The 14579-nt window shown below is 41.5% G+C and overlaps 1 protein-coding gene across 9 annotated transcripts in view; it reads right to left on the bottom strand.

Moving 5' to 3' along the window:
- LOC148404124 (teneurin-2-like) overlaps positions 1-14579 on the bottom strand; it is a 193875-nt gene that overhangs the window by 39996 nt on the left and 139300 nt on the right. For all 9 annotated transcript variants that reach the window (XM_088369969.1, XM_088369975.1, XM_088370019.1 and 6 more), the window contains one exon: positions 5929-6167. In XM_088369969.1, coding sequence (XP_088226095.1) covers positions 5929-6167 — 239 coding nt within the window. The remainder of the gene's footprint in view (positions 1-5928; positions 6168-14579) is intronic.

Raw genomic sequence — 14579 nt, 5'->3', positions numbered from 1 at the left:
GGGTAGTTTGAGGGTAAACACTGATGTTACAAACACTTGTGCAAGCTGTCTGCTTGTGCAAATTGGACAATGGAGATGAACATTTATCCCTCAGGTGCAGATGGTGGAGCACCTTGTGTATGGCCCTGGCCCTGCTCTTTTTTCCTGGACTGGCACAGTCTGGTAAGTGTCTAACCTTTCTCAGTACGACAGGCCCTGCTGCTACGGACACAAGCGGCATGACTGATCCTTGTGCCCAGGTTCCTGCTTATCAACATATGCCTAAATGTGCCTTCACCTTTGCACAAACTCACACTAAATGGATGAGGATGACACGCACGCACGCATGCACACACACACAAATGAACACACACTTACTCACCGGTGTTGGCATGAGCGACACATCCTGACCTCTAGCTGTTCTACCTTGGATAAGCAGAAGGAAAGCCACATGCAGATGGAGAGGGGACATTGAGGTCAAGGAGCATGGTTTGGTGAGGAGCCACATTGGGAAAGATGGAGGTTTGACACAGTGACACATTTCACACCCACTCGGTTTTGTTTGGTCTTGGTACTCATTATGAAAACAGCAGAACCCAACGCCCCAAAAATATTGTTGATCTCAAAGTATTTTTCATGGCCAGAATATTTGATTTGTATGAACCCGAATATGATGCCGTACCACAGATTTCAGTGAAGCAGTACTGAACCATTCCTTAATGTATGTATATTGTGACTTTGAGTCTCTTCCCCTTACAGCAGTCAACTGCCGTCTCAACAGTCCTTTTGTGTCCCTATTAAACTGACTTCAAGAAATTGAATGACCATCATCAATATGATCTAGTGATGGTGATTTGAAATGTATCAGCCTGTGACGACTGCATTTGTGTGCTGTGGCAAAATCATTGTCTTTTTTAAATGAAAAATATTTACCATACTATATACTGCTGCAGTCACACCACAAAAAAAGAACGATGACTGAGAAGTAATTATGGTCAGATCTGAAACGTGTGACAGGCATGATTGATTGAAAGTGGCTTATGGGCATGAAAGTCAGACTAAATGACTATGTGGTGTGTGTGCATGTGTATGGACACACACACACACACGCACGCACACATCCACGCACGCACGCACACACACACATACACGTGCACACACACGCGCACATCACCTATATAAATATAATCTTGCATTTAAACTCAATGCAACGCCTACATAGATGTAGCAACGATTAATCAGAATCTTTATATGTAGATATGTTGAATATACAATATGTATGTATATATGTATACAGTATCTACATATGCAAATACACTAGATAAATGTGTATGTTCAGTTTGAGTATGTGCCACATATTAGGCAATCAAAGACACAAACGTGACGCATGCCTGGAAAAGTTACATGAATGCCCACTAGAAAGTTTATTCATTGTAGTCAAGAGTTCACCCGAGACTATATTTTGTGCGCGTGTGTGCGCGTGTGTGTGTGTGTGTAACCATGTACGTTTATTTTGACATGACCTCCATCTTTCATCTGTGGATCAAGCAGGCTTCTTTCTTTTCACGTTGTTCATTTTCAGTCTTCACATCGTTCCTCACTTCTTTAGTCATCGTAGCCCTGCCGGAGTCCTTCACAGTCGCTCTGTCCTTTCTCTGACTCTGTCACACTCCCTCTGTTCAGCGTTTGCTGTGATCAATTAAGAAACATTAGTCCCACTGATATTCCAGGCGACATAACCTCAGGAGGCTGCTTTCCCTTTCATCTATCCTCAGTTTCTCCTCTGCACCTGGCTCTCTTGTCACTCCTAAAACCAGCCTCCATTACTTCACGCTCTTGTCTGGGAAGCAAGCAACAAACCCTTTTGGAGTAAATCACCTTCCCCCACCTCTGAGTCTTTTACCCTCGCCTCTTTTGGTGCAGACAGTGACATAGCAGCCCCAGTCTTACTCTTCTTGTGTCTTCAGTCATCAATCCTTCTTCCCTTTCCCGCTTACGTTTTGGCAACATGGTGACAGTGACGCATCTCCCTCCTTCCCATATACCCTCTCTGCTCCAAACTCCATTAGACCCATTCCTCATTTTTTTTGCCCTTTTACCTCACTCTAAGTCGTCAGTTTGTTCTGCATGATGACGGACCTGCATCTCCTTCTGTATGCCAGCCACTCACCTGTATCCTAGCAACAACCTTTCTCTGGTGCATGGAACAAGGAAAGCAGACGAGGGGCAAATGAAGAACAAGCTCCCTCATTGTGTCATTTACTACAGCCATGCCTTCACAGGAGGCAGGTAGAAACAGGACAGTAATGGGGAAGCACACACGAACGAATGCAAGCATGCCCGCGTGAACTTCAAAAGTCTCAAATTGTTTTCTCCTTTAGATTCTCCTTTGTTTTAAGGCAGTGCACGGCTGTCTGTTTATGTAATAATGTCTGAGAAGTTCTGAAGCTCTGTATGAGGTAATTTACTGAGTCGGATGAGATGGTGTGACATTATCGGAAATGCCATTTTGTTTACATGGTAATTGTTTGCGCTCTTCGTCTGACAGTTACAGACTAACTTTGGAAGGAAATGGCAGTTGAGGCGAACACCTACTTCCTACTAAGAAATTCCGCTTCCTAGTTCCAACTAATGTCGCCATAAAGGTGGCTAGTGTCAACGTACAGTTGCCTGTTTACGTTCTTGCTGAATGTTATTGCTTCAGATGCTGTGGCTATCACTTTATGCAGTCAACAAAGGCCAGCTAGACAGTGGATCGATGCATTATTTCTTTAATTCACTGCTTGCCTGTTATGCAGTTACGACAGCCATCAACGTGAATTTGATTACTTGTTGGGTGCACAATGCTCAGGTTAGTTTCCTGCTAACTAGCAGATAGGACGACATGAGCGGATAGATTTAAATTGGGACTAAACAATAATTAGTTCAGAAAATTGATTGATGGTTAGAAGACCACTGGGGGATTTGCCGCTGGCCAATGTATGATGAGGGATCATGGAGATCATTCACTCGTCTTCCAAACCACTTTGGTATCATCATGAGGGTCACTGGTCATAGAGATTAAAATAAGTAATTTTAAACTAAAACTAAAACACAAAATTCAGGAAGGCCGCCGCTGGCTGCCGATATACATATACATATAGCCTTTACTGTGGAATTGAGGAGGGAGTCCTATGATGGTCTCTTTGTCAAACCCTCGACCAACTCACCCGCATCAAAATTGCTTAAGCGTTATAATGAATGTAGCCAAATTCGAACACTAGCTGTTGTATATCTATGGTATCTTGTGGCAAAAAAGAAGAAGCATGCAAGCTAACCCGTCCACCCTGAGGACTTTTTATCACTATTTTGCAACACCAACTTGTTCAATCACCGACCTAGATTCTACCGTTGGCCGCAATGCAATGTGTACTTAAGGTAATCCATTTGGAAAACTTGACTGCCCCCCTCCAATTCCGCAGTCAGAACAGAACGTCAGTAATGTGTCTGCCGGGATATTTTCTCAAACAAATGAATATGTGGCTTTTTAAAAGGTTTTGAAACATATGCCGTAGATAACTTGTTATATGAATATTCTGCAATTGCTAGGGCAATTTTATTTCTTTTCCGGTAAATAAATAACCCCCACATCCACTTGGAAATTGTTCTCTGATGTTGCCACGATTGACTATAGGAGCGAGTCCAGGCAAAAAAAAAGATAAATAAAAGGGACACATGAAGGCATCTCAGATGAAAATTTGCTGTTAACCAGTGTAATGAGAAGGAAGGAATACTTGAAGGCCAGTATACTCTAATGGTCACACAATAATGAGAACTGAGAACAACACGTGACCATCCTGTCGCATGTGCTCACACAAAAACACTCGTGCACCAACAAAGAAGAAAAATGCTGTTCAGGCACATGTGTCCCGGTGTAATTTATGAGGGGGGCTCCTGGGCGAGCGCCTCTGAGAGGTCCTCTTCACGCTGCATGGCTCGGGGCACTGTGTTCAATTCTGCCTGTAAGCACCATGCTCTAGATACACACATGCACAGCGCAAAAACGATGTTGAAAATCCCCTTATGAGCAGTGAGCTCTTTCGACTGAAACGCACTGCACGATTACTGCAACAAAAAGCTAGGTAAACACAAGGGTTTCAGGCTTGGCAGCTCACTAGAATTCTGTTTAGCTCAGACAAAACATCAAAACCATCCCTTTACAACAGCTGAAAACGGCCTTGGAGTTTTCCAAATTAAGAATGACAATAAGTCATTGTGTGTTACTGAATTATAACCAGCTTGACAAGCTGATGTTTATAATAGTATCAATCCTTGAAAACTGAATACATTTATTTTTCCAATTTACACAAGTCAATGCATTCAAATAGAGCAAGCTCAATTTGAATTTAGTGTTCTTGTTCTCTCAAGTGGGTAGCCTCTTTTTATTGGAACATATACAAATGCATGACATATATTCCTGCATTTCAGCAATCACAGGAGTACACAGAGCATGTGTGAGTCTTGCTTGAGGGCACCTCAGTCATCATAGCTAGATAAATAGCTAGATTATAGGAGGAATATGAGGAGAAGGGGGCAATGATCAATCACACCCCCGCATGCGCACACAGGATATTTGGTGCTCAGCTAATGTATGGCTGGCCTATTTAGTTAATAAGAATGTTTATTTGTTATAAAGTAGTGCACTTTCCTCCTCAGACATGAGCAGAAGCCTATTAAGGTTATCTGAACCCATATGTTGCGCAATAAAGAATCTAAATGGAAGCATCCAACAAAAAGGTGGGCAAAGTGATAAACTGCATCTACAGTATGTGGTGTTTAAGCATATTGGGGGAGGCATGTGAGGAGGACAGACCTCCCTCCCCCAGCAGCATAGCTCCATATGTGGTTGTCCAATGCAGTGTAACCGTGAAAGCCCAAGAGAGAAAGGATCTGTCTTAATGCCAGGGGCGAGGGGCCTTGATCTGCTCAGGAGGACTCTCAAGGGCACTCTGTGGAGAGAGGTGAAGTGACCCCCACCACACACACAGAGACACACACACACATGCTCAACTACAGACACCTACTCAAACTCTTTTGGCGTGTGCATTTCGTGCGCACCCGTTCACAGTCACATTCTGGACAACTCCAAGCATGGTAGCTGGGGACCTGGGATAGATGGATGGTGATGTATACAAACATGAATATCAATAATGTAATACATTCTAAATAAGTTATGCGAAGACGATGAAGGGTGGGGCAGGATTGTGCGGTTCTGATGATGTGACTTTTGCAACGGCGTCACCATTCCTTTCTCTTGATTTTTGTCTCTGGGTGTAAAATAAGGCCAATCAAAGCCCCCCAAAAGCATCTGACTGCATCGCTTTGTCTGATTGTCTTCTATCCTGCTCTCCGGTGAATCACATCAACAAATATTGTATGGTGCACGGTTGTGCAAGTGCAACATAGAACATCGGCGATAGTAAACCCTATGCTATTGTGGATTATCAGACGAGGAGAAGACCAGGTTGGTCTAAGCGTGCACTGACAGAGCTGCTGGTGGTGAAGGGGTTTACAAAGCACATGTTCCCAGAATGGTAGAATTTGAGGATTCCCATGTGCGCTATCTGTTTATTGCCAATACAGCAGAGAACAGAACTGAATCAAGTTAGCCGCTTATGTGCAAGTAAATTCGCTGTCAACGTTGCTCGGCTTTCATTTCCAAAATGGGAATGCAACAAAATTGCATGACTGAGGAATATGCCATGACAAAGTGTTTCACAGCATTGTCATTTCATTTGGTTTTCAGTACTTGAGGATTTCTTTAGAAAATTACATATCAATGTGTTTTCCGCTGACTTAAAAAAAATCTACGCCCACTGCTGTCCATTATTTGTCTCTATGTTTAAAGTATGCTTAAAAAGGAATTTCGGGATTCGGGGTTATGGGATATGGGCAGCTGATATGACTTACCGATAAAGTAGGACAACAGGATGGCCAGCAGGGCGGCTGCAGCGATGGCCGTCACTGCTGCACATTTCCAGCTGCAGTACTTGGACGGCTTCTTTAGCTTGAAGGCCGAGCGGGAAAATGTGTTTCTGGGTAGCAAACGAGGAGGTGGTGAATACACTGTTCCAGAAGTGAGAGGATAGCCGGGAGAGGAGCTACTGAACAACGGGGTGGTCCCTGACGATGTCTTGAATAAGAAGTGCCTGGAGACAAGAAAACAAGACACAAAATGACCTCTTAGCATATTTATGTGCATTCAAAGCTCATCGCTCAAGCATAAGAAGGCATGGCCCAGGTGGTGGCTGTCGCTAAATGGCACAAGGTATCTTGAAAATGCCTTTTCATGTGGTCCAAGGATCAGAAACGGAAGACATTTTCACATTATCATATTCGAAAAAAAAAAGAAAGGAAAGGCTAGGTGTGGTCTGAGCCTTGTGGGAAAGGCATGGACTGGACACTACGAACTACTAATGAGATTTTTGGAACTTGGGTCACATATGTGTAATCCTTGGTTCAATTCCTCCCTCCAATCTACTCTTCCCACCATATGAGTATGAACAATGAACTGATTACGTTTCCAGTTCAGCTCGCTCCATTTCATGGTCACCTTCATATGTTTTTTTATTTTTGCTAAATTCTTTTGCTTTGCTTCTGTTCACACAACGTATATTGCTGGCCCTTCACATATGACGGCTGTGGAGAATCTTTGTTGTTCCTCTCGCCTGTTCTCATTGCCCCAGTGGGGTCAAGGCTCAGAGAGAGGATAAAAGAGGAATCTAAACCGTCATCGCTTTGCTCATATTACCCATTATCCTCTGCTATTGCTGCACCTGCTCACACAGTGTACAGACCCTTCTGCATTCCCACTTTCCATTTTATTCTTTACCCATTCCGCATGCTATTATTTTTCTGAAAGCATAGAGCATCTTTTATTATGCATCGTTCCATTCTCCTATAAAATCCCTTTCTTCCAACTTTTTTCAGACGTACATTGCGGTGACTGACAAGGGACATTGTAGACGTGAAAAAAAAAAAATGAAGCAGGACTTGAAGAAAGTTTTTCAAAAGGGCCGATAAGGACTTAGTTACACCTTTGTGACATTTTTTACAATGTGGATTCACACATACGGGAGGTGAGGCGGTACCACGGACTCAGCTGATGTGACTGATGAGAGGAGGTGAAGTCAATCCAGCCTCAAAGATGACTGAAAACAGACATGTTCAGTCAGGATTGCTTGTGTGTGAGCTTGTGTAGGTAGGAAACAATCCATGTGATTTCCATATAACATAAAACTGCTTATGATCTAAATTCAATAGCTATGCAACGACTCTCGACTTTTCATGGTTGTACACAGTCACACAAGCATTTGGGAAAATGACAGAATTGAGTATATAGTGTCACTAATGAAATTGATCTGTAGACTCATTTCATTTGTCTGTTTGTGCTCTGTCTCATAAATCTGGTGACTGACAAAAAAATCTTTGATCTCTAAAGTTTAAACAATGTTTTCTTTTTTTTTTCTCTGTCTTATACCACATAAGGATGCCAGTTCGAGTATGACAAGCAGGGAAAGTTTAACTATAGAACTACATATGGACTTAATTGTAACAGAAGAAATTTGTTCACGCATCTTAGTTGTTTCTTTACAATATAAAATGGCTTTGCAGCAAAAGAAGAGAGACTTGAATGTACAGTGGAAGGAGAACTGTGCATTGCCGTCAATGGAAATTATACAACCTTCCAAGGACTATATCCCATCATATAGTATTATATTATACTATAGTTGACACTGACTAAAATGTATTCAATAATTCTGCTCAAACTTCTTGTCTAGTAGTACAATGGTAAACGCTAAACTGACTGTACTTACGTAGTGCTTTATCTACATTGTATGCTGCCTAAAAGACTTAACAATTCTTCACGTTCACACAAATGGGAGGCTGCTGACATGCAAGGTGCTGCCAAGTCCACTGGGAGTAACTTAGGGTGCAGTGTCTTGCTCAAGGACACGTCGACATGGTCACCAGGGTTGATGATCAAACCCACAACCTTAGAGACCTTAGAGCAGATGTCACCCCAGTGCTCATAGTTCCCAGTTATTGTCGTTAAACCTACAAAAATAAAAGGTGCTCGATGCAACCAACGCTTCTGCTTAGTCATCCACATTGCTACAGGCTATCATTTCCTGGCTCAAACAGAAACATGCTGGGTGAAAATCAAGAACGTATTAAAAAAATGTATGATAAAATGACACTCATGATTCTTGCCAAATGTGGCTTCCTTCTTATCTTTTTAATTATGAAATTAAGTTTTAGGCAATTTAAAAAATATATTCTATGTCATTACAATTTCTGTACTGTGTACCTTATTCAAGGTGGCTGGGAGCGCCAGCCAATCCGAGTGAACTGTAGACAAAGGCAGACTATACCCGTCTCCAGTCAATTACACGACACACATAGTGAAAGTGAAGAACACACGCTCACATTCACGGAGTGGACTTTAAATCCAAGCTGCCTGCACAGAAGCCAGGCAAGTAAAAAAAAACATTTTCAGTGAATACAAATTATAGCATATTGTGGCTGTCTGGTGGAAACTTCCCATGTCCAAATATTGTCAAATTCTTTTTTTAATTAATTTTTATACAAATCAATACTGCTGGTGCATGCAAGTACCGGGAAACTTCATGTTTCCATTCTACGGAAGCTGTGTGGCATAACTGTCACTAATATTTAACATCTGGATCTTATTAGTATCTCCTTTTACTAATCTTTTTTGACAAAATAAGTGCAAATACTAAAGTTAGATACATTTAAATGATCTTGCTTTGTTAAAATTGATCACTGAAGAAGGTTTCTTGTGAACCATGAAGGTAAGGCTCTGTCTGCTTGATTGATACATGGTGTTAGTCAACTGACTGTTTTATGTTTTGCAATTTTCATTGATCATGGCTTCATACCTTCAATAATCAGTTTGTGAAGATGACGTAGGACAAGCCTTTGCTTTTGTGATGGATTAGAAGGCATGGTGAGGGCTCGGCATGGCCGTGAATTTTGTAGTGCATGCCCTCTGTTGACTCTCTGTTTGTACTATTTTTATTAATCAATGCCATTTATGGGTGGCAGAAACTCAATGAAGATGTTTTTGTTTTGTTTTTTAATTTCCTGAAAAGCTGTCATTTTTTACATTAGCCTCCAAGGATTCTGCCTGACACTGACGATCCATATTGTCGGTGGTGCTATTGGCTTTCCAGCAAAAGCTATAACTCCCTTAAGTGCCCCCTTGATTCTGCTTATGCTTGTCTGTTATGTATAAAGCAATACCGCGTATGCTGCGAATTATGAATTTGTTTATCTGTTTTATGAACCATATTTTTAATAATGTCAAAGTATTTTTAAGGACTTGTTTCCCCGATCTACTTTCTGTCTGTAATGCTAGCTGTGTATGTATCAAAAATATGTGTCAGTGCTCCTTTTTTCCCCTGCTTGGCTTTACCTATTTAATTCAGACTAGGCAAGAAGGATGAGTCGTAATCCACCACTTTGACTGAATTTGATGACTGCTATTTAAAATATGCTTCGCTACACTCTACCGTGAGATCCCCTGCGTCCTTTTGATGGCTTTGAGAACCGCTGTTTCGTAACAGCATGTCTACGCAACAGTCAGTGAAAACAGGTGATGTGCTCAGAGCATGACGATATTGTGTGGGAACAGCGTTCCACTCGCTATCAATTATTCATTCAGACTCTACTGTCTCTCCCCCTCTCATCATCACATGCCACTGATTGGTGGATTGGCATCCTGCTGGATTCTTTTTTTCCACTTCCATGGTCCCCTTTCTACCTGTCAAGTGAGTTTCGTGACAACAAGGAAAAACAGGCTGGAGACCAGAGGAGAGAAAACTCAACAGATCGAAGTTGAAAGAAGGCGCGCACAAAGAAACATGTGGTTATTCTCTAAAAATAACCCCCTCTTGTTGACATAGCCATCAATATTAATATGCGTGCGTAAGCTTACACAAACCCAAATCTAAGTGTACATGTGTACATGCACACGCGTTTCAAGGTCAAGCAACGTTCACCTTTGGATGAACTCAATTTCACCAACAGTGACACTGCTGGCAGTGACTATAAACTAAACGTTACAACAGGCACATTTTTTTGCATTCCAATGGAGACAATGCACAGTACGTACATGACCCGCATGCATTTCCTTTGTTCTTTTAGACGTATAGCGTGCAGAGGGGCCGCTTGGTGTGAGATGAAAATATGTCCACAAGCCATACTAATTACGACTATGGAAGGAACGTGTCTAATGCACTCTGGGGAGGTAATTGACATTGATTTATGTTGCAGAGGACCACGGAGGGTTTCTATCATAGCAGGCAGCTGGCAATCACAGCTCTGTATCATTAAGCTTGGTTATTTATATGTGGATGCGTGTGTGCTTGGATGTGTGTGAGCACTGTGAAATTGTCCTCGGTGGTCCAGCGTGGAAACGTCACACATAATTAGAGAATTCTGACAGAAGACCCCTCAGCTACACCCTTTTTCTCCTGCATGGCTAGAAGCACCAAGTAATGACTGCTACCCCGCTGTCCTCTAACGCATGCAACGCTCACACACACACACACACACACACACACATACACACACACACACACATACACACACACACACACACACACACACACACACACACACACACAAGGAGCAGGCACACCGTGCCGGTTACTCACACACTGTCAGACATACATTTACGCGCAGGGACTCCTGCCCACGCACAAACAATCACAAGTGATGTGGGTTTTCTTTTGTCAGACTGCCCTGTAAGTGCTCAAAAACACTTCATTTGCATTTGCATGGAGAAAAAAAAGAAAGAAAGACTGGAGGATGGACAGGGGGCTGATGATTAGAAGAACGGATGATGTATTTTCACTCCTTTGCAACCCCACTGAGAGAAAAAAGGACCTGGACAATTAACCACGGAACAGAGAGAGTGCTCGGTAATTAGCAGGAAGTCAAAGCAAGCATTTCCCTTGAGCCGAGACGTTTTTACAAACATGCACATGGATCTTCATTTCTTCAGTTCTCAAACATGTGGTTGCTCTGGATAGTACTGTACTATGGGAATGATCAGCATCAGAAGACAACTAATGGGAAGTCAACTCTAGATGAAGCCAGATATGAGCATTAAACAAAGGGCTCAAGGATATCACACAGAGAATTGTTTCCAACCGCAATTTGGGAATTGGTACAAAGCTGAAGGACAGATGGATGAAGAACAATGGCCATTTATTTGATGCACATTCCACAGAAGGTGGACATGATTATTTTTTAAAGATCAAATGCATCAAAGTTGCCTCATATGGCATTGCAGTAACCTGCATATCTTGATTGGAAGTGGTACACTATAATAATGATCAAGAGGAAGTGATGGTTTTATTTTCAACTCAGATAGTAACAAGATGAAATCTGATATTGTTGGTGTAGCATACCACTTACTGTATTGTCATGAAAATGAAAGTAAGGGTCATGTTTCAAGGAACCTGGGGAAGAAATAACAGCAGGAAAGGTGTGGGTGTCAATTTCACTCAAAGGGAAGTGTGAATGTTGAAAGACACCACTACCTGACTCCACCCCAATATCAGCCCAAAGCTTATTTTTGTTGTTGTTGCTTTGAGCAAATAATTCCAATTACTAGCTAAACTGGCCTCCAGTTTGAGAAGTAAAGTTGCACCTGATGCTTTGCTTCCATATGCACATAATGAATGAGTGAATAAATGGTTTTGCAGGCTCTTTTATTAAAATCTTGAACAACTATTCCCATTTACTAAATTATTCATATCAGTACTTCCTGAAGGTAGCATCTCCAAATATGTCCCACCTTAATGCATTAAATGGTAATCTTGCAGCTCTGCTCTTCCTCCCAGATAAAACGAGATCTTGTGGCCATCACATTGATCATGTTTCTCTCCTGGAGGTGGGGCCCATAGAGGAGTGAGCAGCGGTATGCCTTGAGAATATAGCTCAAGACTGAAAACCCATATTGGTTTCCCAATCAAAAATCTGGTGTTTTATCATTAAACCACAGCACAAATCTGAATGTGCACTTGCTTACAAAATGTTTTTGCATTCTTGCTCACAAACATACAATGTCACACAAACTCTATAGTCTTATTTCACACCAGTCCATGTTCGAGCATTGACTCACTTTCTTATTTTATCTCCTCCTTCACAGTCCCCAAACAATCTCCTTCTCTCGCCACGTTTCTTTATTTGTCTCCCTATTTCTTTCTCCCACCTCGACTGAAAACTACGCCTTCCCATTTTCTTAGCCATCTCCCTCTTATATTCCCAGGTTATATTTCTATGCTACATCACCTCCCCCAAGTGTGTTTTCATCTCTCTTCCACTGCCAGTCATCCAGACTCTAGGGTGTTCTGAGGTGATCAATCTTCATCCTCTCAATGCTGTCACACTATAGGGTCAAGCTAAAAGACACACACATGCGCACAATTGCAACAACAAGTGGATGACAAATGCCAAGATTTACATACAATTCTAGGGAGGAAAGTTTACATTCAGGGAAGCAGATAAACACATAAAGACATTACCTTATAGTTCCTTTTTTAATGACATATGCACCACTTTTTAAAGAGATATGTGTGTGGGACTTTGGCTTGGTCCTCTACCAATTACATGATTGGCCATTGCCGTACCCTGATAGGAGGTTCGAGTTTTTGATACAAGGTGTAGGTATCTACTATACTCCTCAGGAAGCTTCCTACCTTTGTAGGTTCTAACCTACCCAAACATACACTTTGACAAAACAGTGCAACTGCATCACTGCATACTTCTATCACAATGTAAAAATCAGCAACCTCAATGTAAACAGGAATCAAAACATAATTCCAACAATGCTTTGCCATGGCTTTCGTAATTTTATATTGTGGCTCTACTCTGGCAAGGCCCAATTGGGTAAATCTCCACTCTAAAACCTAATCCAAGACTGTCAAAAAATTCTGCCTTTTGTTTATCATTCTGGTTGTAGGTGGCGGATCAAAGTGCACTGCATCATACTGCTTCCACTGGTTGCGTTTCCCTCCACAACGGCGCAAACGACCTTCTTCTACCTGCACAAGTCTAGCAATATACAAAAAACAAGAACACTTCATCTATTCGCACAGTTAAAGTGCACTTTGAGCTAGCCAGGTGCAAAAAAGAGGCATTTTAAATAAGCCCGTACTGTATTCGAGTTTTTGAATGTACCTGATGTTTTATTACTATTTTGTATTTATGATGGCAACAATGACTGCAAATAACTAATGGGACTGCAAATGCTCCCTTCTGAAAGCCACAGCTGCCCAGGTCTTCCACATGTACACATGCATCAGTACAGACTGAGCATAAAGCTGCGATCAGTGAAGCTGAATTAAACATAGCTAGGCCTCATTAATTTTGCAAAGGGCCGGCACACTGGGGAACATATCCAAAAGCATCAGTGCTGGAAGCCCCTGTGCTCAGCAGGAGAAACACAACTACAGCTTACGGGGGAAATGCTCAATAACATGCACATGCAAGTGAGCATATATGCAGCATCACTCTTATCACATGACTCATGAACTGCAGCACCCTGCAGTAAGAGTCTTGAGCACAGAAGAGAACATTAAGCGGACTGCGTGAATGGTCTGACTTAACGTCTGGTTCCGCAAATTATAGACTGATTGTCCTGTGTGGCTCATCTAATGGGCTACTTTGTAGGAGCATGTATATTTGCATTCTGTTTTTAATCTATAAAATAAAAGTAACTCAATTAGAGAACTGTGCTCATTGAAAACAACGCTGTATTTCACGATCCACATATGTCAAACAATAACAAATATTTCAAAATCTAATTCATTTCGATCATTTGAATGGGTGCATTTTTTTGTGAGCTGTGCTTTCAGACAATTTTACTCCACCAGTACATCAGCAGCCGCTCGGTCACTCAACTGCAACTATCCGAGCACCAAAGCAGTTCATTAAATCAAAACATGCAATATTATGTTTCTCCTTAAAGACGTGCCAGATCATAGTACAGCCTCCTGACCGATAGGAAGACAGATGAAGCCAAATAGTGCAAGTTTTCACAATGTGATGATGATTTTATTTATGCAACCACTTGATCAAATACAATTTAGTAAATTCAAAACACAATTTTTTTTTCAGGGTGCAGAGATGGGGTTGGAAAAAGATAAGTGCCGGGCTGCATGAAATCAAAGAGGCTGGATTTAGATACATTTTTTTTTTTTAAAGTGGAGTAGAAGTCTACTTCTGAAAAATGTCTGTGTGACAAGCTACTAATTTTAGTTGTTGCTGGATGAATGTGTATTTTGTTTTCCTTGCATTGGTGTAGTTAATAATTAAAACAGTTATCCTCAAAGCATAGTAACTGAAGCTCTCACTCGTGGTACATGACAGTATCTCTGAATTCAATGTTAAACTGTGTATCATGTTAAAGTGGCTTCAACTAATTAAAATCCAGTACAGTTAATTGTGCAGCTTTAGTTGTATTTGTCTTTCAAGTGCAATATATTTACACTTAATAATTTAGAAACGTTTTTCTTAATGTTTAT

Source organism: Syngnathus floridae, chromosome 1 (genome assembly GCF_059516105.1).
Source record: "Syngnathus floridae isolate MCC-2025c chromosome 1, RoL_Sflo_1.0, whole genome shotgun sequence".
NCBI lineage: Eukaryota > Metazoa > Chordata > Actinopteri > Syngnathiformes > Syngnathidae > Syngnathus > Syngnathus floridae.
This window is presented reverse-complemented; position numbering and strand designations above follow the sequence as displayed.